General features: G+C 44.1%; 1 protein-coding gene across 3 annotated transcripts in view; it reads right to left on the bottom strand.

Moving 5' to 3' along the window:
- Window positions 1–13,368, bottom strand: part of NDC1 (NAD(P)H dehydrogenase C1) — a 167,472-nt gene extending 154,104 nt beyond the window's left edge. For 2 of the 3 annotated variants that reach the window (XM_087668363.1, XM_087668362.1), the window contains exons 1-2: window positions 13,304–13,368; window positions 13,117–13,215 (exon numbers count right to left, since the gene is read on the bottom strand). In XM_087668363.1, the coding sequence (XP_087524489.1) occupies window positions 13,117–13,215; window positions 13,304–13,361 (157 nt within the window). In that variant the 5' untranslated portion in view covers window positions 13,362–13,368. The other variant, XM_087668364.1, reaches the window with a different exon arrangement.
- Between the last annotated feature and the right edge of the window lie 6,985 nt (window positions 13,369–20,353).

Raw genomic sequence — 20,353 nt, 5'->3', positions numbered from 1 at the left:
TCATCAAACATCATTGCGTTTTGCAGCTCCAAGTGTTTGTAGGCCTCCATAGCTTGCGTTTTGGGTTGGTGGCCCTTCTGTTGGTCATCCTTCGGCATCAGCAAAGATTTCTTTGGTGTATTTGGTGTTTGCAGATTTGGAAGATGTCTTATCAGTTTTCAGGCTTTGACGACTCAGAGGATGAGCTTCTTTCACATCATTCCTCTGAGCGGAGACGGGATTATCAAGAGTTTCGTGATCGACGATGGGAGGAGTCTCCTCGCACCCGTCCTTCTTCAGTCCATGCATCTCAGAGGGTTCCATCTACAGTGAAGGTTCCATCGGTGAAGACTTCTTCAGATGTCCGGATGCCTTCCTTGATTCCCTCGATACAGGTGCCCATACTCCCTTCCTTTCCGAAGGAAGACAAGTTGGATGGTTCCAACTATTCCCTCTGGTCGTGCAAGGTGGAGTGCATCCTCGATACATTCGACCTATGGGAGCTTGTTTCTTCACCCATCGACCGTCCCCCCGTGGATTCGTCTGATGGAGGTTCTATGGACCGTGCAGCCTTGTGGGATAGGCTCAACTCTAGAGCCCGTTCCTTTCTCGTTATGAGTCTTCACAACTCGGTTCTTGTTCATGTTCACAGGTTAAAGACGGCGGCGGAAGTGTGGAAGAAGCTTGTGCCCACAAGATTTCTTTGGAGAAGAAGTTGCGGATGCTCAGTCTTGATGATTCTTCTTCCATGAAGGAGCACATCACGAAGATGGAGGATATGCGAGGCGAGCTAGCCTCTCTTGGTCGGGTGATTTCATCCGAGGATATGGCGATGATTCTCTTGACTCAGCTGCCACCTCCCCAGTATGATGTCTTCTACACCAGCCTCATCACCTCGAGGACCCACGCTTGTCTTGGAGCATGACGAGCGTCTCAGAGAGGTGGGTGCCAATGGCTCCACCAAGGCTTTTACTGCAGGTACCAGTGGCGGAAAGAAGAAGAAGCAACAAAAGGCGAAGGCCAAGGACAAGAAGGAGGAGGACAAGAAGGATGCGAAGGAGAAGAAGCCCAAGTGCCCACACTGTGGGAAGGGTACTCATCCCGAGGAGAAGTGTTGGCAAAAGTACCCCCATCTGAAGCCCAAGGAGAAGGACTCCAAGGCGGCCCCAACCACGATAGAGTCTACTTTTGTGCATGTATTTGTTGAGGAGGATACAGCCCTAGCTTCTACCACTCAGGAGAAGCCTTGGCTCGTGGACAGCGGAGCATCTTCTCATATGACCTTTAGACAGGATTGGCTTCAGGATCTTCGTTCAAGAGGGGGCACTGTCACCATTGGTAACAACTCTACAATTCCTGTTCAAGGCGTGGGGACTTTACCTATGTTTTCTAACAGGCGGTCTTCTTCCGCCAAAGTTCTTTATGTACCTGATTTGGGTTTTAACCTATTGTCTGTGCATGGTCTTACTCAGCTAGGTACCCGAGTCATCTTTACGCAGGATGCAGTCACAGTGGAGGATGCTTCTACAGGTGATGTTCTTTGGACAGGTACACAAGAGGGTGGGCTCTACCAGCTCACAGCCTTGGCTGCGAGGGCTTCCCACGAGCTTGGGCTGCTTTGGCATGCTCCTTATGGGCATCTGAACCTTGATTCTCTTCGACGGGCTTCTCGGAGGAAGATGGTGGAGGGACTTCCCAATTTCCCTCCTCTCCACACTTTATGCCCCAGCTGCTTGAGGGGCAAGCAGCATAGGCAGCCTCTCCACAGGTTGCTTCCAGGAGGGCTTCTTCTCCACTTGAGTTGGTTCACACCGACCTTTGCGGACCTATGGGCACAGTCTCCCTTGGGAAGGCCAAGTATTTGATGCTGATTGTGGATGATTTCAGTCGTTATGTGTGGCCTTATTTCTTGGAGTACAAGAGTGAGGCGTACTCCCGTTTCTGCGAGTGGAAGGTGTTTGTGGAGACACAAACAACTTCCAAAGTTCGTGGTGTACAAGCTGATCACGGTGGCGAGTTCACTTCTCACCTTTTCTCTTAGTTTTGCAGGGATCACGGCATTCGGGTGGAGTATTCCCATCCGAATACACCATCAAAGAATAGTGTTGTGGAGCATGCGAATCGGACCATGGTGGAGATGGCCCGATCCATGCTAGAGCATCGGAGTCTTCCTCATTTCCTTTGGGGTGAGGCAGTGGCTACAGCGATGCATATTCGCAACCGCTCTCCGACTTCGGCATTGCAGGACATGACTCCTTATGAGGCTTTCTTTGGGAGGAAGCCTTCCGTGTCCCACTTTCGCATCTTTGGCTATGTTGCTTTTGTCCATATGGACAAGAAGAAGAGGAAGTCAAAGCTCGACTCTAAGTTGCGACAGCTTATCTTCGTGGGCTATAGCACGACCACGAAGGGATATCGACTCTACGACCCGACTACACGGAAGATTGAGGTGAATAGGGATGTGATCTTCGATGAGGCTTCAGCCTCCGAGGATCCAATTGATAGTTCTCTTCCAGGTGCTTCTTCGACATCGACGGACCCTCTCCCACCTTCTCTCCCTTCACTTCCTTCCAGGATACCTCTTAGCACCCCTCCTTCTTCTTCGGCTCCTCCCCCACTCATTCCTCCTTCTACTTCGGCTTCCCCTTCCCCTTTGGCGGATGTGACTCCTTCTTCGAGTACTTCCACCCCTTCAGCCTCCCCTTTGGAGTCTTCTAGGGATCCACAGCCATCCAATGGGGAGCCTTCTTCCAATGAGGAGGATCTACCTTACCCTAGTGCGGGGGAGTCCCTTTCTGAAACAGATGCTTTACAAGTTCCGGAGGCTACTCAATCTCCCTCGCAGCAGGAGGAGTCTCTTAGGATTCCTTTGTGATATCGCCGGCTTATGCAGGATTCAGGTGTTGCTCACTTTCCTGCTTCTTCTACAGGTCCACGCAGATCAGCCCGCTTACAGGCCCAGCGGGATAGTTCACTCTGTGTGAACTATGCTCTTATGTCACAGATTCTTCAGGATTCTGAGCCTTCCACAATGGAGGAGGCTCTTGCACAGGATATTTGGCGTCAGGCTATGTAGGCAAAGCTCGATTCCATCGAGCGGAACCATACTTGGGAGCTTCTACCGCGTCCCAAGAAACGGAAGGTGATAGATGTGAAATGGGTCTTTAAGACCAAGTATCTTGCAGATGGCTCCTTGGACAAGCATAAAGCTAGGCTTGTTGCCAAGGGCTTTGCACAGAGAGCACGTTTGGATTACTTTGAGACTTTTGCTCCTACAGCTCGGATGTCTACCATTCGAGTTATTTTGGCTCTTGCCACTCACCACAGTTGGCTTGTTTATCAGATGGACGTCAAGTCAGCCTTTCTGAATGGCGTCCTTGAAGAGGAGATCTATGTTTCATAGCCTCCCGGTTTTCTTGTGCAAGGGAAGGAGGATCATGTCTACAGGCTGCGGAAGGCCCTTTATGGCCTGAAGCAGGCTCCTCGTGCTTGGTACCAGCGGATTGACCGCTTCTTTCTTCAGAGTGGTTTTCAGCGCTCCGATCGTGACCCCAACCTCTACTTTAGGGTTGCGGGTTCTCTTTGTGTTTTGCTTATCTTGTATGTAGATGATCTTATTATTACAGGGAGCGACACTCCGCCGGTGGAGCATACTCGGTCTATTCTACGACAGGAGTTTGACATGACGGGTCTAGGGATCCTTCACTTCTTTCTAGGACTGGAGATCTATCAGATGGCACGAGGCATCTTTATCTCGCAGCACCGGTACATCTCCGAGCTTCTTTCGGAGTTTGGTATGGCCGAGAGTCGGCCTATTTCATGCCCCATAGACCCTGAGTCCAAACTTTTGGCAAATGGCGTTCCCCTTTCTGATGCCACCCATTACAGGTACCTTGTTGGTTCACTTATCTGGCTTCTTCACACTCGGCCAGATATCTCTTTTGTGGTGGCTTTGTTGTCTTCTTTTATGAAGACTCCTACACAGGACCACTGGAGGGCTGCTTTGCGTATTCTTCAGTATTTATAGGGGCCTCGATCCTACGGGATCATGTATGGCGATGGGATCGCTCTTTTTGGATGGAGTGATTCTGACTGGGCAGGTGATGTGATTCTCGACGATCCACTACAGGTTATGCTTTCACCCTTGGCTCTGGTGTTGTCTCTTGGAGCAGCAAGAAGCAGCCTACTGTGGCACTTTCTTCTACAGAGGCTGAGTATCGGGCCTTATGTTCGACCGCTATGGAGACCATTTGGCTCCGTTGCTTGATGGCGGAGATTGGCTTTTCCCCGACAGGACCTACAGAGCTGCGCGTGGACAACCAGAGTGCCCTTGCTCTGGCAAAGAACCCGGTGTTTCATGCTCGCACGAAGCACATTGAGGTTCAATACCACTATATTCGAGAGTAGATCGTGGATTCGGAGCTGGCGGTGGACTATTGTCCCACGGCGGACAATGCGGCTGATTTCTTCACGAAGCCCTTACCTCAGGCTTCTTTGCTTCATCACATGCGGTTGTTGGGTCTTCAGACCCTCCCAGGATCTGAGAGGGGGTGTTAGCCTGCTCTATTTCAGTGACAGTCTGTCATCTCCTAGTTGTGAGCTCCTGTCACAGTCTGGCAGGAGACACAGGAGCTCTGTCAGTTTAGGTGTAGCTGTTTTTTGTGGCAGTCAGCCTTTAGTGGCTGCTTTTTGGTGCAATCGGCCAGTTTTATGGCTAGGGGGCTATATATAGCAGCCCCCCCCATCAGCCATACACATTGTTTTTCGCAGGTTTAGCACACTCTCTCTCCTCTCCCACTCCGGCATTGGTTCTGCCTTTGTTTCCAGCCTGATTTGGTGCCCTCACTGACGCTTCGGGCTGCGTGCAGGGACTGATCAGTCCATTTCAGTGTATTCAGCATTCATTTCAGTCAGTGCAGGTTTTCTTCCTTCATTCTCTGCTTTCTCTCTCTCTCTCTCTCCTCTGTGTTCGTGTTTCTTCTTCCGTTGCGCACTCTCACAAGAGTAGCATACCTATTTATAGAAAGTTTGGGCCCTCCCAAGTGGGTTTGTGCTTATGGGACATAGACACTCTCTAGGAACGCATTTCTTTTAAATAAACAAGGTTACTTCATTAATTAAGCATGTTTTGGGGCTGTTTAAGTGAAACTAATGCATTTTTAGCTCAACAGATGCTTCATCATTTTCATCCACATGGTTCTCAGCACCACATGAAGACCGACATCCTCAGGCTCCTCTTCTTGCTTGAGCATCGACATCCACGTTGAGAGGAGGTTCCTACCCTTCTTGGTATTCTACAGGCTTCGGCACTTGTCTTCGATATCGACCTTCCCCCCCCCCCCCAGTTGTACCTTCCCATATTCATTGCATGATTTCATCATCTTTGTACTAAAGCACTTGGGCAAGTGAACAATTTTCCCACGAGAGACACTATCCAAGTGGCACCTGCTACATGAGCATTCTTCAATATGTAGCATACTATGAATCCCATTGTGTAGGATGGATCCTAAGCTATTTCCACTGGCAAATTATACCACCATTCTTCTTCACATGATACTTCATCACCTTTCCCTCGTCATCAACATCCTCAAGTGGTTAGGTAAGCTTGTACTGTTTTGTGATGTGTTGGGTGTACCATCCCTACTCCGTCTTTTGGGTCACTATTACTTAATCAGCCGCCACGCCTAAAACTGACTTTCCACCAACAAAAAAAAAGTTCAATGTGGTTTCATCTGCCTTTGTAGGGCTTGGTAGGCAACTAGGTAGCTGAAAAGCACCCTTTGTCTGATGCCCTCTCCTCTCTAGGATGACTACTTGGACTCCCTTGGTAAGATAACCATCGCCTCTATAGTCTTAGTAGGCCACTAGGTAGCCGACGTGCACCCTTTGTTCGATGCCCTAGCTGCTTTGGGGTGGGACACCTTGGAGTCAACACTGCAAGCCTTCCCTTTTAGGCTTAGTTTAAGGCTTGAGAGAGGGTATGAGCTAAAACACACTTTACAATTGATTAGCATTTTTAAACAGCCCCAAAATACGCTTAATTAATGAAAAACACAAATTTGGTACGTGGTTTGAGAGAGTTTTAGTAGTCCCCCAAAATCCTAATTTTTTTGGGGCACCCTTCAACATCTATAAATAGACAGACTGCCCACCATTCAGCCTTTTTTTTGGTGCAGGTTTCTCACTCTACCATGCAAATTTTAGTCATCAGCCACCTACCATCTACTGTCCAGCCATCACCAACTACAACCCATCACTATCCAACCCTAGACGCCTATTTTTAGCCATCACCCTGTTGTTTGGATATCTCCATCTGTTGCGTCATCATAGCACCTAATCAACTTGCGTTTTCAACATCCGGTGTGCCAAGCAACCAAGGCTGTTGCCATCTCTCCCACCGGGCAACTATTGTAGTACCTGCGTTTTTGTTATCTAGCAAGCCGTCTACATCAGCAAACACTTCTCCTACTATCGCCTCAATTCCCTAACACTCTAGTGATTAGCATTCGGTGTTTCCTGCACTCAACTGGTGGTCATAGCACTTGGGATCCGTCTATGATGCATGTCACTTTCCAATACTGCATTGCTCTGCCCTTGGGCATTCTATACACTCTTACATTCATTCACTTCAGAGTTTCTTCTCTTTGTCTTTGTCTCTGTGTTTGAGTTTTTGTGTTTTGCGTTTTGCGTTTAGGGTTTGAGTTTTGCTTGTCTTTGTCTGAGTCTTTGTGTTTCAATCTTGATTGTACATGTGTTTCCTTAGTGCAAACCCTAGCATATCTTCACACCCCTCCCACCGACTGTAGCATGACCCTCTCTAGCACTTAGCACCCTGATTCCAGCTATTGCCTTACTACTTGGACCTTCCCCTCAAGTGTGTTTGCGGTCTTGCTACCATCATCATGCTATTTTCCTCTCTCTAGCACCTTCTCTGCCTGCGTTTACACCTCCTACTACTAGTCAACTGGTTGCTGCCCCTCTCCGACGCTACATCTGTGTGTTGCTATCCAACATGCCACCTTCATTAGTACACCTCTCCTATAGTTGTTGCCCTACTATCAAGACTAGCCTGCTGCCCTTCATTATTCAGCACTCCTACTGCTCTCACTGGTGGTTACAACACCAAGGATCCCGCCTTCAATGGACACCATCACTCACCTCTCTTCCCTTGAGCATTCTCTACATTCTCATTCATTTACAGCATTGATTCATTCACTTCAAATTTCTCTTTCTTCTTTGTTTGTGTTTGAGTTTTTGCATTTTGAGTTTTGAGTTTGCGTTCTGCATCTAGGGTTTGTATTTATTGCATTGCTGTTTGAGTAGTTGTGTTTTGGTTGTGTTTATACATTCTATGTTTTCTCACTGCAAACCCTAGCATATCTTCACAAGAGGAGCCTCCAAACAAGCTAACAACAGCTCACGCAGCAAGCACGCAACAAGGGCGGGACATTTTAGAGAGTGGGCAGCAGCACCAAGGACAAGGTGGCAGCCTGCAGTCACCGATGGGTGGACAGCCGGTTGGAGAGGGTAATGATGACAGTGATCAGAGCTTCACCCCTTCATGCATTGCAAAAGAAGGGAGTTCTGTTTACATGGGCTGAGAAGGAAATTGCAGCATTTAATAAGCCAAATGAGAAGCCTGCTTCAGATCTAGTGTTGATCTTTCCGAATCTCTGAAAAGCTTTTCTTGTTCAGTGTGATGATTGTGGGAACATTGGTGCAATTCTAATGCAAGAAGGCCATGTTGTGGCACATGAGAGTAGAATTTTACAAGGTGCTGAGAAAATTTTGTAGGTGTATGCAAAGAGTTGCGTGCCATAATTCATTCTCTTTCCACTTGGAAACACTTCGACTATGGGCTGATTTTGTTGTTTAAACAAATCATCAACATCTACGATATTTTGTTACTCAGACTTCATGACAACAAAAGTCGTTTCTAAGGGTGCATTTAATGTCTAGAGCCAAGATTCAATACCAAGCACCCATTGGCACCTATCTACCACAACTTCTACCAATGAGGGACTACCAAAGCTAGGGTTTGCATGTCTCTGTGTCAACAATTTAACTTACATTCACATGTGCAAAAGTAAATTATTCCAAAGAAATAAGTTCAAAATTCACATCCCAATGACAGCAACACTCTAACCATTGCCATGTAGGAATCGAACCAGTTTTGCTACGTGACAAGCAAGCTAGCTAGCCAACAATTTGGCAATGAACTAGTTTTGGTGCAGCATTTCATAGGCAATCACACACACCCACAGCATACAGTTAAATAAGAGATTAGAGATAGACTATTAAGAGCTGTGAAAATGGTCAGACAAGGACATTAAGAGCTCTGACATTCTATTTGTAAATCATGTCATGTGTTTTGACAGAGGAGACATCTTGATTAGAGCATGAATTTCTTTTTCAGTCAGTATTTTAGTGTGTTAACACTGACTGAGGACAGTTTCCAGCCCTTTGCATTTCTTTTTCAGTGGGGTTGGAGGGTCTATTCACACTTGATAGGCAGTGATCAGCTGTTTTATGTGGCAATCAGCATTTTTTGGAGGTGCCTGCATCATTACATTCATTTTTATGCAGGTCAGATAGTTTTTGGATATGCTTAGACAGCAGTTGGCCAGTTTTGGCACTCTATGGCTATATATAGCCATCCTCCACTTGCCTGGCCATCATTCAGCTTTGCAGGTTTTTAGCACACTCCCACATTCAGGACTCTCCACCATCATCCAGTGCTGCCATTTGTCATCCGCCTAATCAAATGCCCTCATTGACACTTTGGGCTGCATGCAGGGACTAATCAGTCCACATTGTATTCAGCATTCTTTTGGAGTCTAATGCAGATTTATCACTTCCATTCTCTTCTTTCATTGCACTCTTTCTCTTCCATTCTCTCTCCATGTTCATGTTCCTCTTCTGTTGCACACTCTCACATATATTATCTATTTATTGCCTTACATTTTTAAAGTTACTAGGAGGGTGGAGTCTTCTCTTCCAAATAGCGACCACACAAACAGCACCAAAACAAAGGGGGGTGATAGTCTAGAGAGCGGAGAACACAACAGTATGCCAACCACGGATGCAAGGGTACCAAACACGGAGGCTACACCAAAGAGAGATGAGGGAGATCCCCCAGTGACATGAGTGATACTTAACAGAGCTAAGGGATCAATCCAGATGCTACCCCCATACTACTTCATCACGGATGTACGGCATCATATTTAGCCACATAGCCAAATGTCTATTGCTTCATCCTCTTGTAGTGCCCCTACATGGGTGTTGTCTTGTCTTACACATCACCTTAGCTTCTTTTCACAGTATATCACTGATTATCACATCTTTTAGCACATCACACCTTGATGTCTAGTGACAATCATCATTGTACATAGCGTTGTCTCATAGACTGATTTTGGCCATAGAGAACGTTAATCTCCCTTTTCTTTTCATAATGGTAGTTGTATTAATCACATAAGAAGTACAACAGTCACGGCAATGCAATAGAAGAGACTGTTGTATGCCAAGGGACTAAATCCTCCTTAGGGAGAAGATCAGCTTGCTAAACCAAATCCAGCTACCAATCATTTCCTTTCAGCCTTGCAAGATGGCTTTGAACCTCGAACATAGAATCAAATATGAAAGCATTCCAAGTGACCCAATTGTGCCAACAGCCCCAAAATCTAAGAAAGTGAAATAAAATTTTCATATGTGGCTATGTAGGAGTAGGATCTTTTGTCTTGCTGAAGACCCAATCCAATGGAAGGAGCAAAGGGTCCACTACCGCCCTCCAAATGTCAAATAGCATGGACCGAATCTTCCTAGCCAATGGACAAGAGACAAATCTATGGCAAGAAGATTCCACACTAGTAGTACAAAAAGGTAATTACCATTCAAAATATGGCACCTGGAGAGGGCGGAGGCAAGAGGCAGGCCACCTATCAATAATCACCAAAGAAAGAACTTGCATTTGAACAGGGTAAAGCCAGCCTTCCATTACAGATGATTTCCACCATGCCTTGCTTTTGTGTAAGCCCCAAACAGCATTGGCCTTGACCACCAACCAAGAGCGGTCTCCAATCAAGAGATGATAGATCTGATGGGCCCACCACCGCCCTCCAAATGTCAAATAGCATGGACCGAATCTTCCTAGCCAATGGACAAGAGATAAGTCTATGGCAGGAAGATTCCACACTGGTAGTACAAAAAGGCAATTCTCTTTCAAAATATGGCACCTAGAGAGGCCAGAGGAAAGAGGCAGGCCACCTATCAACACTCACCAAAGAAAGATCTTGCATTTGAAAAGGGTGAATCCACCCTTCCATAACAGTTGATTTCCACCATGCCTTGCTTTTGTGTAAGCCCCAAACAACATTGGCCTTGGCCACCAACCAAGTGCAGTCTTTGATCAAGAGATGATAGATCTGATTGAAAGCACGACCTATGAGCAATTAACATGCAAGTCTCCAATATTTACGAAGGATGATCCAAATCATTCACGGGCAAGGGGTACCAATCTTGTAAATGCATGGAGATCATGTCCCATGGATCACGATATCCACAAGAGACCCAAAAAACCCGTTTGCCTGTGTGGAAAGAAATAAGCATGCTATACAACGATAGGGTTGCATTTGCAATAGAGACCATGCCCTAAGGTGCCGTTCAACTAAACTTGGAACAATCCTCCTGTTTGCCTTCCCATGAGAGTAAGCGAGATACATCCAATACTTCCAATTGCAAGGAATCAAGGTGTGATCTATCCTTGGGTGAAAGACAATTCACATTTCGAAGAACTATCTTCCATAAGCATATCAAATGGGTTAAAAGAACCGAGGACGAAATCAAGGGCTAGGAGTCATTATTGAGTATGTGCCACCATGATCCCTACAATTTAGTATTATCATGAACAATTCCGCCGTCTTCCAAAAATCAAATGGGTTAAAAGAACAGAGGACGAAATCAAAGGTTGGGAGTCATTATTGAGTATGTGCCACCATGATCCCTACATTTTAGTAATATCATGAACAATTCCGCGGTCTTCCAGAAAAAAGCATGCAGCTAAGACCCAAGGCTGATTATCTACACACATGGCTTGAAACAATGACCAACATAGAGCAACCATGTGAGCCTCAACCTCCGAGATAGACCCTCCACCCATACTCTTCGAAGTATAGACATGGCTCTAGGAACTCCAAGAAATACCACTATGCATCGGATCTTTTTTCCATAGCATCAAATGGATAGGCTTGGTAAGGTCATGCAAGCTACTCTTGGGCCAAGGCAAGATGGGCAAATGATAAGAAAGCATTGGCAGTATAATAGCCTATGACACTTTAAATGAATGTGGAAAGGCCAGGCCTGATATATCCAATAAAGGAACTTGGCTGCCGACTTCTCAGAGATCCATTGCAGCAATCATTTAGCCTGTATATCAACACCCAAAGGGTAGCCCAAATGCCTTGAAATATGACCATGTCACCTTGCCATCCCAATGCCTACAAATTTGATTCAGTGCAGCTAATCAATGACGATTTGGTGGCATTAATATGAATGCCCGAAGCATGCCCAAACAAATCCCAAACATCCAAGGCTTTGCGAAGGTTGTCCCTATCAACTTTCAATATCATAAACGTGTCATCAACCAATGCCTGCCCAAAAAAATACTGATTAAAAGGGACAGACCAGCCAACTACTCAGTCTCAACAAGATGGGATAGCATAGTGAGAATTAGATGGGTAGCAATATTTCGGCCCCAAATTTCAGGTTGGCCAGATTTGGGGGTATTTGTCTACTTATAGCCTTTCCCACTTAGTTGGCAAATCATTCATTCATCTTCCTCCTTCCTTGGCAGGTTCGCACTTTGGTTGTGTCATCTTCCTCCATCTCTAATGTGGCCCTCATCATCGACCTGATCTAGCACCCTCACCAACCCTGTGGCCTGCGTGCAGGGACCAATTAGTCCTCCTTCTGTACTCAGCATTCTTTCCTTATTCAATGCAGATTTCTTATTTTCTTGCAGTCTCTCTCTGTTCCTTTGTCTCTATGTTCGTGTTCCTTCTTCCATTGTGCACTCACATGGTATCATCGCCTAAGAGAGACACGGAGCTGTCTTCTCGCAGAGCAGACCATCCCACACTACCAGGCAACCTTTCCACATCAGCGTTTTGCTGAAAATGTGGCTGCCTTATTGAAGGCAACAGCTTCTTTGTGCAGGCAGCAGTATTATTCCACTGGATAGACCCTCTACATCAACTTTGCCATGTGTAGAAACTATGTCAGACCCTTAGTATTTCATTTTTCCCAGTTATCTCTTATTCCTAGCTAGATGTTTTCTTTTGCCAATCACGTTCTATTTATTCTACTTGGGATACGTGATAGTTCCTTGAGTTCAGATGTATGCATTTCGCCTCATAGGCCAATTTGGCCCCGTAGATGTTGATGCAGCTTCATTTTCTTTTCTTTCCTCCCTCTTACAGTAATGCCATAAGATTATCCCGATTATTCCTAGGTGAGAGGTATATGAAGCGGCCTAGTATCAGTCTAACGATGCAGAGGGACCATAACAGTATGGGTGTTATGACTCATAATGGACACACTGTGCTAATTAAGTGGCAAGACATTCCTATGAGAGACGCCATGTGGTTCATCACTTTCAGAGTGTCGTTATAGAATATCTTGACCAGCCTCAGTTTAATGCATTGGAGATACGCAATCGGAGCGAAGGCCTCCAGTCACAGAATTAAACATACAAAGCCAAAATTTATCACGACCAACGGCAATTTTTGTTTTATTGGACTTGTTATATTAATACTCAAAGTGGCTGTCTGTTAGGTCAAGGAGATGGACTATACTAAAGGAGGACTTGGCTGGAAGGTATGGGGCACTGCTTTGCTACTTTCCTGGAGACTCGTGGAAATGCAGAAAGATTTTACAGGAAAACGTGTGCTAGAACTTGGCAGTGGTTGTGGTCTTTGTGGTCTGACGTAGGCTTGCTGAGGAATTCTCGTCATCGCCTGGTAAAACTGTTTGCCAACGGAATGAATGCACGGACGCACGTAAGAGAGAGAGAGAGTGAGTGAGAGTGAGTGTGTGTGTGTGTGTGTGTGTGTGTGTGTGTGTGTGTGAACGAGTGAGAATTACCTGGCTGCATGGACATCGATAAGACGGGAGGATCCATGACAGACGAAGGCGCCATCACTGGGAGGCTACAGCATTGGCTGGTATTTGGCCAACGAATATCTGGAAAAACAAAATTGAAAGTTAGAAGTGCACACTGTCCCACGTCATCTTCATTAAATGACTGACAAGTTTTCCTCCTCAGCTATACTCAGCGTTAGGACCGCTAGACTGGCAATTTCGGTTCTTTCATTTCTTTCTCCACACATTGCAAGCTTGGGGGGTTTGTTGTTCTAGTGTGATGTTTGAGTCAAAAACACCTATATAGAGAGTAGTAGTGACTCTTAGCTCTGCTTAGTTTTCACTCTACATGTGATTCTTTATGCTCAGTGGTGAACCCTCACATGTGCAGCATCATGAGGGTGTAGTTTTGAGATGTGCCTCAATGTTATGTCTTTCGATATCATGAATACAAAAGATTCCTATTGATATATCTTGTGTGCCTTTCTATTATGCCATTTTGTGCCTCATGATAGGTTATGACTGGAAGTTTTGTGAAGGTCCGTAACACTTGATATCAGAGTAACTCTAGCACAAAGCATACTAGCTCAAGAGGAGAGCATGTTCACAGACACATAGGAGATTATACCATAACACGGCATGCAATGCAACGTGACGACCCTGACACAATATGATACAATGCAACATGACAGATGCGATGTCCCCTTGGGTGTTACGGACCTTCATGGGACTTCGAGTCACAACTTGTGTGTGCGCTCACTACAAGTCGAGCACTATATGAGATACTACAAAGCGCTTGTACGTGTGTCCTACCCACCTGTATTGACCTTCACGGGACGACTTCAAGTCATAATCTGTCACATGAGACACAAAATGGCACAACAAAAAGGCACATAAGATATATCAATAAGGAATCCTTTGTATTCATGATATCAAAAGATACAACGGTGAGGCATATCTCAGGACTACACCTTCGTGAGATCACAATCGTGAGGTTCACCACTGAGTATAGGGAATCACATGTAGAGTGGAAACCAAGCATAGCTCAGAGTCACTACTACTCCCTATATAGGTGCTTCTAACTCCAATGCCACGGTATAGCTACAAAGCCCATACCCTTACACTCACCCCCCTTTAATGGATTGATGTCCTCAACAATCTAATAGTAGTTTTCTTGACTCATTCCGGGGTTTTAACACAGCTTATGCTATCAAGCTAGTTAGTGTCTATTGGACTTGACTCAGTAGTAGCGGGGTCTTAACACAGCCTATACTATCAAGCTGGTCAGTGTTGTCTACCCCACTACGACTTGGGGATCTTAACACAACTTATTCTACCAAGTTAGCCAAGGTCTACCTATCTAGACTTAGTTTTCTTTATTCTTTTGCATTCCAGTCCACCCTTGACTCTAGTACATTTAAGGAGTGGAGGCTTCATAGTCCTAACTTGATGTGACTTGGCATGCCAAGCTTGGTAGGTGCAATCCCAAGTTGTCACATTATTGGGGTTAAGATGTGGTGGCATGGTTGTAGCCATGTTGTGCCATACCTTAAGGGAGGCAGTCCATTGAGTTGCTCCGTGCGCCATTCCTCCCTTTTTTCATGCCATCGCCTTGGGTCTTGGGGACTTGGGTCTCTTGGTTCGTTTGCCAAGATACTTTGCCATCATCGCTAAGTCAAGAACTTGGGTTGTTTTCCTTGGCCTCTTTTCCGGATCTTTCTTGCTTGACTGGAACTTAGACAAACTGGTTGGTTCAGCTTGCGTTCTCACACAGAAGGTGCGATCTTGGTGCACGGCACCTCTTTGGCTCTTCTTAGCCTCATTTAAAGTTGAAGTTCTTAGAGAGGGATAGACTAAGTCGTCACACTTAGCTCGGAATTCAGATGGTGGAAGTAGAGGTATCATTGAAGTTTGTGGGGTGACACCCAAGTTTGGAGTACCTGGTGTGTCACGGATCCATAGGATCAAGATGACAACTCCTTACACCGCTTGTGGCCTAAATGCCAAGATCTCAATCTTTACTAGCATTGAGCATGGTTCCAACGGGTTCCATAGTTTCTGAAGTACACTCGATTGCTATACTTTGATCCACCTTTGTTGACATGGGATGCGGCCTTGGATTGAAAGCTTGGTTTGCTTCATTCTTAGCCATGAGTTTAGCTTGGGAGTTTTGGAGGTATCTTTATTCTCATAGCTCATTTTGGCTCTAATGGCCTACCTCCATTTCTTGGCGTTTGGTTTCGCCTTTTTTTCTTCTCATTCTTGTTCTCTTCTTTCTCTATCTTTCCTTCCTTTTTTGGGCCTTCTTTCCCTAGGTCTATCTTTTGTCCCTCTTCTTCCTTCTAGTTCTTGCATGAGTCTAAGTCATCTTCTATCCCTTCTTCTTTGGCCTTCATGCCTTGATCTATCTTTTCTTGCTCTCCTTGTTCTAGCCTATTTTTTTCCTTTGGCTTCCCAATTCTCCATACTCTTTCTTCTAGCTTAGCTCCTTTACCTCTTTCTACTTGCTCAATCTTTTTCTTAACTTTCTTCTTCTTGTTTTCTTCTACTTGATTCCTCATATCCCTCTTCTAGCTTCTTGCTAGCTAACTCTACTTGCTCTTCTATTTTTTTTCTTATTTCATCTCTTCCTTGATATTCTCTATGGCTCTATCTAATAAGTATTTTTCTTCTTCTATCCTATCATCTTATTCTATCTCATCTATATTTGCATGATTCTCTCCTTCAACTCTCTTCCTAGCCTATCATCATTGAATCTTGTGGGTGTCATCGGTTGTTGGGGTTGGGATTGTTGGGTTCGAGGTGTTCCAAGATCTAAGCTAAGCTTGACATTGCCTTTCGCTTCTTCTTTGGGTTTTTGGGATAGAGGTGTTCCAAGATCAGGATCAAGTTCATCCTCCCCCTTATCTTCTTCTAACACTAGTTCTTCTTTCAGTTGGGTTGCAAGCTATGGGTGTAAGGGTTCATCCTTCTGACATGTCCACCTATCTTCCTCTTCTTGCTTGTATCCTAACTCCCTCATAACATTTTCTACCTTGACACATATCCATTCTCCATCCTTCTCTCTTCACATAATACTCTATCATTTTTCCTTCTTCTTGAACTCCTTCGAGTTGACATACTTCAAGATAGGGATAGTTGGTGTAGAGATATTCTCCTCTAGGTGGTAATTGATGGGATAATCTTTCGGGTAGTAGTATCCATCTCCTTCAAGAGGGTATTCATTGTAGAGGTATTGGTCTTTAAGGTAGCCTTCTTGGTAGTAGTATTCAATATCGTAGTTGTGGTAGTAGCAGTCTGTTCTTTCTTGTTGGGGACGAGGTGTTCCAAGATCTAGGTTGAGCTTATCCTCTCCCTTGTCTTTATCTAACCATAACTCTTCTTCTTCCTTCACCTATTTCTTCTTTTCTTGGCTCCTTGGTTCTTCTTTGGTTGGCTTCACTCCATTCTTTAGCTCTTGGACCCTTTTGGCTCTCATCTGCTTCAATACAGTTTGGCCCCCTCTTTGGCTTCTTCATATCTAGAGGCAATCTCTTAGTTCCACCTCAACATGATTTCTTCTTACAGTTCTATGTCGAGGTCTCATGCCATCTTTACTTGCCACGACCTAGCTCTCTCTCGCACCATGATCAACTAGTAGTCAACCTCCTCCAAGTCTTCATCTAGCTCTTCAGTCTTCTCTTTGAGATTGCACAACACATTTGTTCCTTTGTGTATCTTCTCCAGTGTTTTGATGGTCTTCTTTGTCTATTCGATCAATTTGAGCCGCATCTCTTTCTTCTTGTATGTGATTTTGAGTCAGTAACATAGCTCACCTTCCTTTTGAAAGAAAGTGTCCTTCCACAGCTTCAGCTCTATCCAAGACATTTTTGAATTGTATGTTGTGTGTCCCTATCAAGCCATGACTCCCTCTCAACTTTATTGGCACATTAGGTTCTCTTCCAAATTTTAGCAAATAACACGCCCAGTGTAAGGGTATGGGCTTGGTAGCTATACCATGGCGTTGGAGCCAGAAACACATACATAGGGAGTAGTAGAGTGACTCTGAGCTCAACTTGGTTTCCACTCTACATGTGATTCTCTATACTTAGTGGTGAACCCTCACATGTGTGGCGTCACAAGGATGTAGTCCTAAGATGTGCCTCAATGTTTTTTTCGATATCATGAATACAAAGGACTCCTTATTGATATATCTTGTGTGCCTTTTTGCTGTGCCATTTTATGCCTCATGACAAGTTATGGCTTGAAGTCCTGTGAAGGTTCGTAACAGGTGGGTAGGACACATGTGTGCACACACACACTCCCTCATATAGTGCTCACCTTTAGATCCTTAGAGATAGGTGTAGTATCTACATATCATGTACATACAATTCTTAGACTTAGAGTTTTTTAGATAATAGCCTCATATTAGGATTTATTGTGCCCACTTTCACGATGAGATGACATGAGACAAGGATGTACTTCAATTTTGACTCATAGGCCACATTTAGCTTTTGTAGACATTAATCTCTCTCTCTAATTGTATTAATTATGAAAAATGTACAGGAGTCATATGACTACTAAGTATCACCCAAAGTGACTAAAGAGATGGCAACACACTAGGGAGCTAGATCATCCCTAGTAAGAAGACCCACGTACTTGATCATTCTCAATTGCCACTATAAGAGACCTCACAAATGATTGATATGGCTATGTGCACCAAAGTTGAATTAGAAATGAAAGCATTACAAATAGTCTAATTATGCCAACATTCCCAAAAGCATAAAAAGTGAAAAACCACCAATACATGTGGCTACACAAATCTTGTAACTTTGGGGTTTCCAAAAACCTTGTCCTACGAATGCATGGAGCTTCTCGAAACTGAATGCCAAACTCAAGACATGAGAGATCATATGCATTGAGTGATCAAGTAAGCCAAAAACCTATGACGAGAGGTCTCCTCGACTATAACATGAGCCATTTGCAATGATGCGTCTCAAGAGGGCCACAGTGAGGGGAGACAACCCTCCAACATTTTCCAAATGAAGAGCTTTGTATTCAAAAGGGGTTGTATCAAGCTAACCCACCATCACTATAGATTTCCATCAAGCTCTACCCTTGAAAAGACCCCTACAAAATTGACATTATTCATTAACCATGCATGATCATTGATAAGCAAATGATCTACATGATTTGTACATGCTCACTGTTGTAAGATCAATTGGTTGTTAATTTCTAATCTTGCTAGGGGTATTCCAAGTCCATGGAAGGGAAGGGTTTCCAAACAAGCAGGGAACTCGAAATTTTTGCCCATAGATTGCAATATCCCTCTATGCACATGAAAGTTCATTCATATGGAACGGAACTACAAAGTAGTGCTTGAGGGCTCCAACGCATTTGAAATAGACTTTAGGCCAAGTTTGGCCAATTTTGTATCCAAGAAGTAATTCTAGAAATAGCCATAAATTTAGTTTGTAAGAATTGGTTGACATTCCATTTTTTGGGGATGCTAAGAGGACTTCTTGAGGACCACTTGCCAAGGGTGGATAAGATAAGTCAACAATAGGGACAATTTCAATCATATGGGTCAATAGTGGGGATGATTTCAATCATATAGGCTTATCAACACTAAGCACATGCCACCATGGGGCCTAAATTCAAGTGTTGCCATGAAAAATACCCATGTCTTTTAGACAAAATCCAACCAACGGAAACCCACGACGATTACCCAGCACACATGGCATTGAACAAAGTCCATTGGAGGGTTGTCCAGTGTCTCTTTGTATCTGAAATTGCACCATTCCCATTCATTTAGTTGTACATATGAGATCCTAGAAATTCAAGTAATGCTAGAATGGATGGTTGTCTTATGTCTCTTTGTATGTGAAGTTGCACCATTCCCATTCATTTAGTTGTACATATGAGATCCTAGAAATTCAAGTAATGATAGAATGTGAAGAGTCTTTTTTCCATAACGTGAAGTAGATGGATTACATCCTTTTTTACATAGCAATGGTAAATTGTATGAGATCGTGGGCAACATAATTGCCTAAGAAACTTTGAGGTACACATAAAAAGGCCATGCATGTGATTTCCAATAAACAAATTTATCTAAAACAAAAGCTAAAATCCAATCACACAATTGCTAAGGTAGGACATGTATACGCATGGGATAGCCTAAGTATCTCATAACGTGTTCTTGTGTTACCACCTTCCCCTACCACCTAATGCTAGTAAGTCTTGTTTCTTGCAACTTTTGAAATATAATTTGTATTGCACATACTATGTAGTTTTGAAGTTATAGCAAATAATTCCCATATGTCCATGGCTCTATGAATATTGTCCTTGTTGGTCTTTAGGAACATAAAGGTGTCATTTGCCAAGGCTTTTGGCAACTAACATTTATTGCAAAGGGAGAGATAAGCCAAAACGGCCTCACAATTTTTTGCCAAATGGATAATGTCATGAGAATGGTATGGCTTGCTAGAGTAAATAATAAAGGAATCAAATGATACCCTTACTTAACATATCATGGAAGGTTACAACAACTCCATAATGCCTCGATGCAACATCACTTATGCAAATGAGCCTTGATGATAGCATAGAGAAAAATTGAGATTTTGGCTCCAAAATCCATCTTCTTCATGTGTGGGTCATAAAAGACCTATCAAAATTACCAAAAGCTTTCTCCAAGTATAAATGAACCACCATAATATCTTAATTTGTATACCAAGTCTTCCATTAGATGAGTAAGCCATCTTTCTTCTTTGCATGCCTCTGTGGCTGCAATATACTTGACTTTAGTGGTGCTAAGTAATGTCATGTATTTCTGCAAGCGAGACGTATGAGATTGCACAACTTACAAGGTAAAAACATATCTTGTGGTCAACTTTTTATTGTCAACATTCCTTGCATAGTATGCATCTATGTATCCAAGTATATCATCGCTACTTCTCCCAAAGCATATGCACATATCTCTTGTACCGCTCAAGTACCTCAAGTTGCCATTAACTACTTCCCAATGCTTCTTGTTAGGATTTGACATGTACCTACTCACTACTCCCACCGCAAATGGAATGTCTAAGCAAGTGGTAATCATAGCATACATGAGACTACCCACACATGATGAATATGGGACCTTGGCCATTTTAGACTTCTTCTCATCACATTTGGGACAATCATTAGCACTAAGTTTCACATATGGAGGCAATGGAGTAGTAATTGCCTTCCCTCCCTCCATATTGAAATGTTGCAACACTAC

Source organism: Lygodium microphyllum, chromosome 26 (genome assembly GCF_053477565.2).
Source record: "Lygodium microphyllum isolate KBCC chromosome 26, Lygodium_microphyllum_v1.1.10, whole genome shotgun sequence".
NCBI lineage: Eukaryota > Viridiplantae > Streptophyta > Polypodiopsida > Schizaeales > Lygodiaceae > Lygodium > Lygodium microphyllum.
The sequence above is the reverse complement of the archived record's forward strand: the minus strand, read 5'-3'. Positions and strand labels throughout refer to the sequence as shown.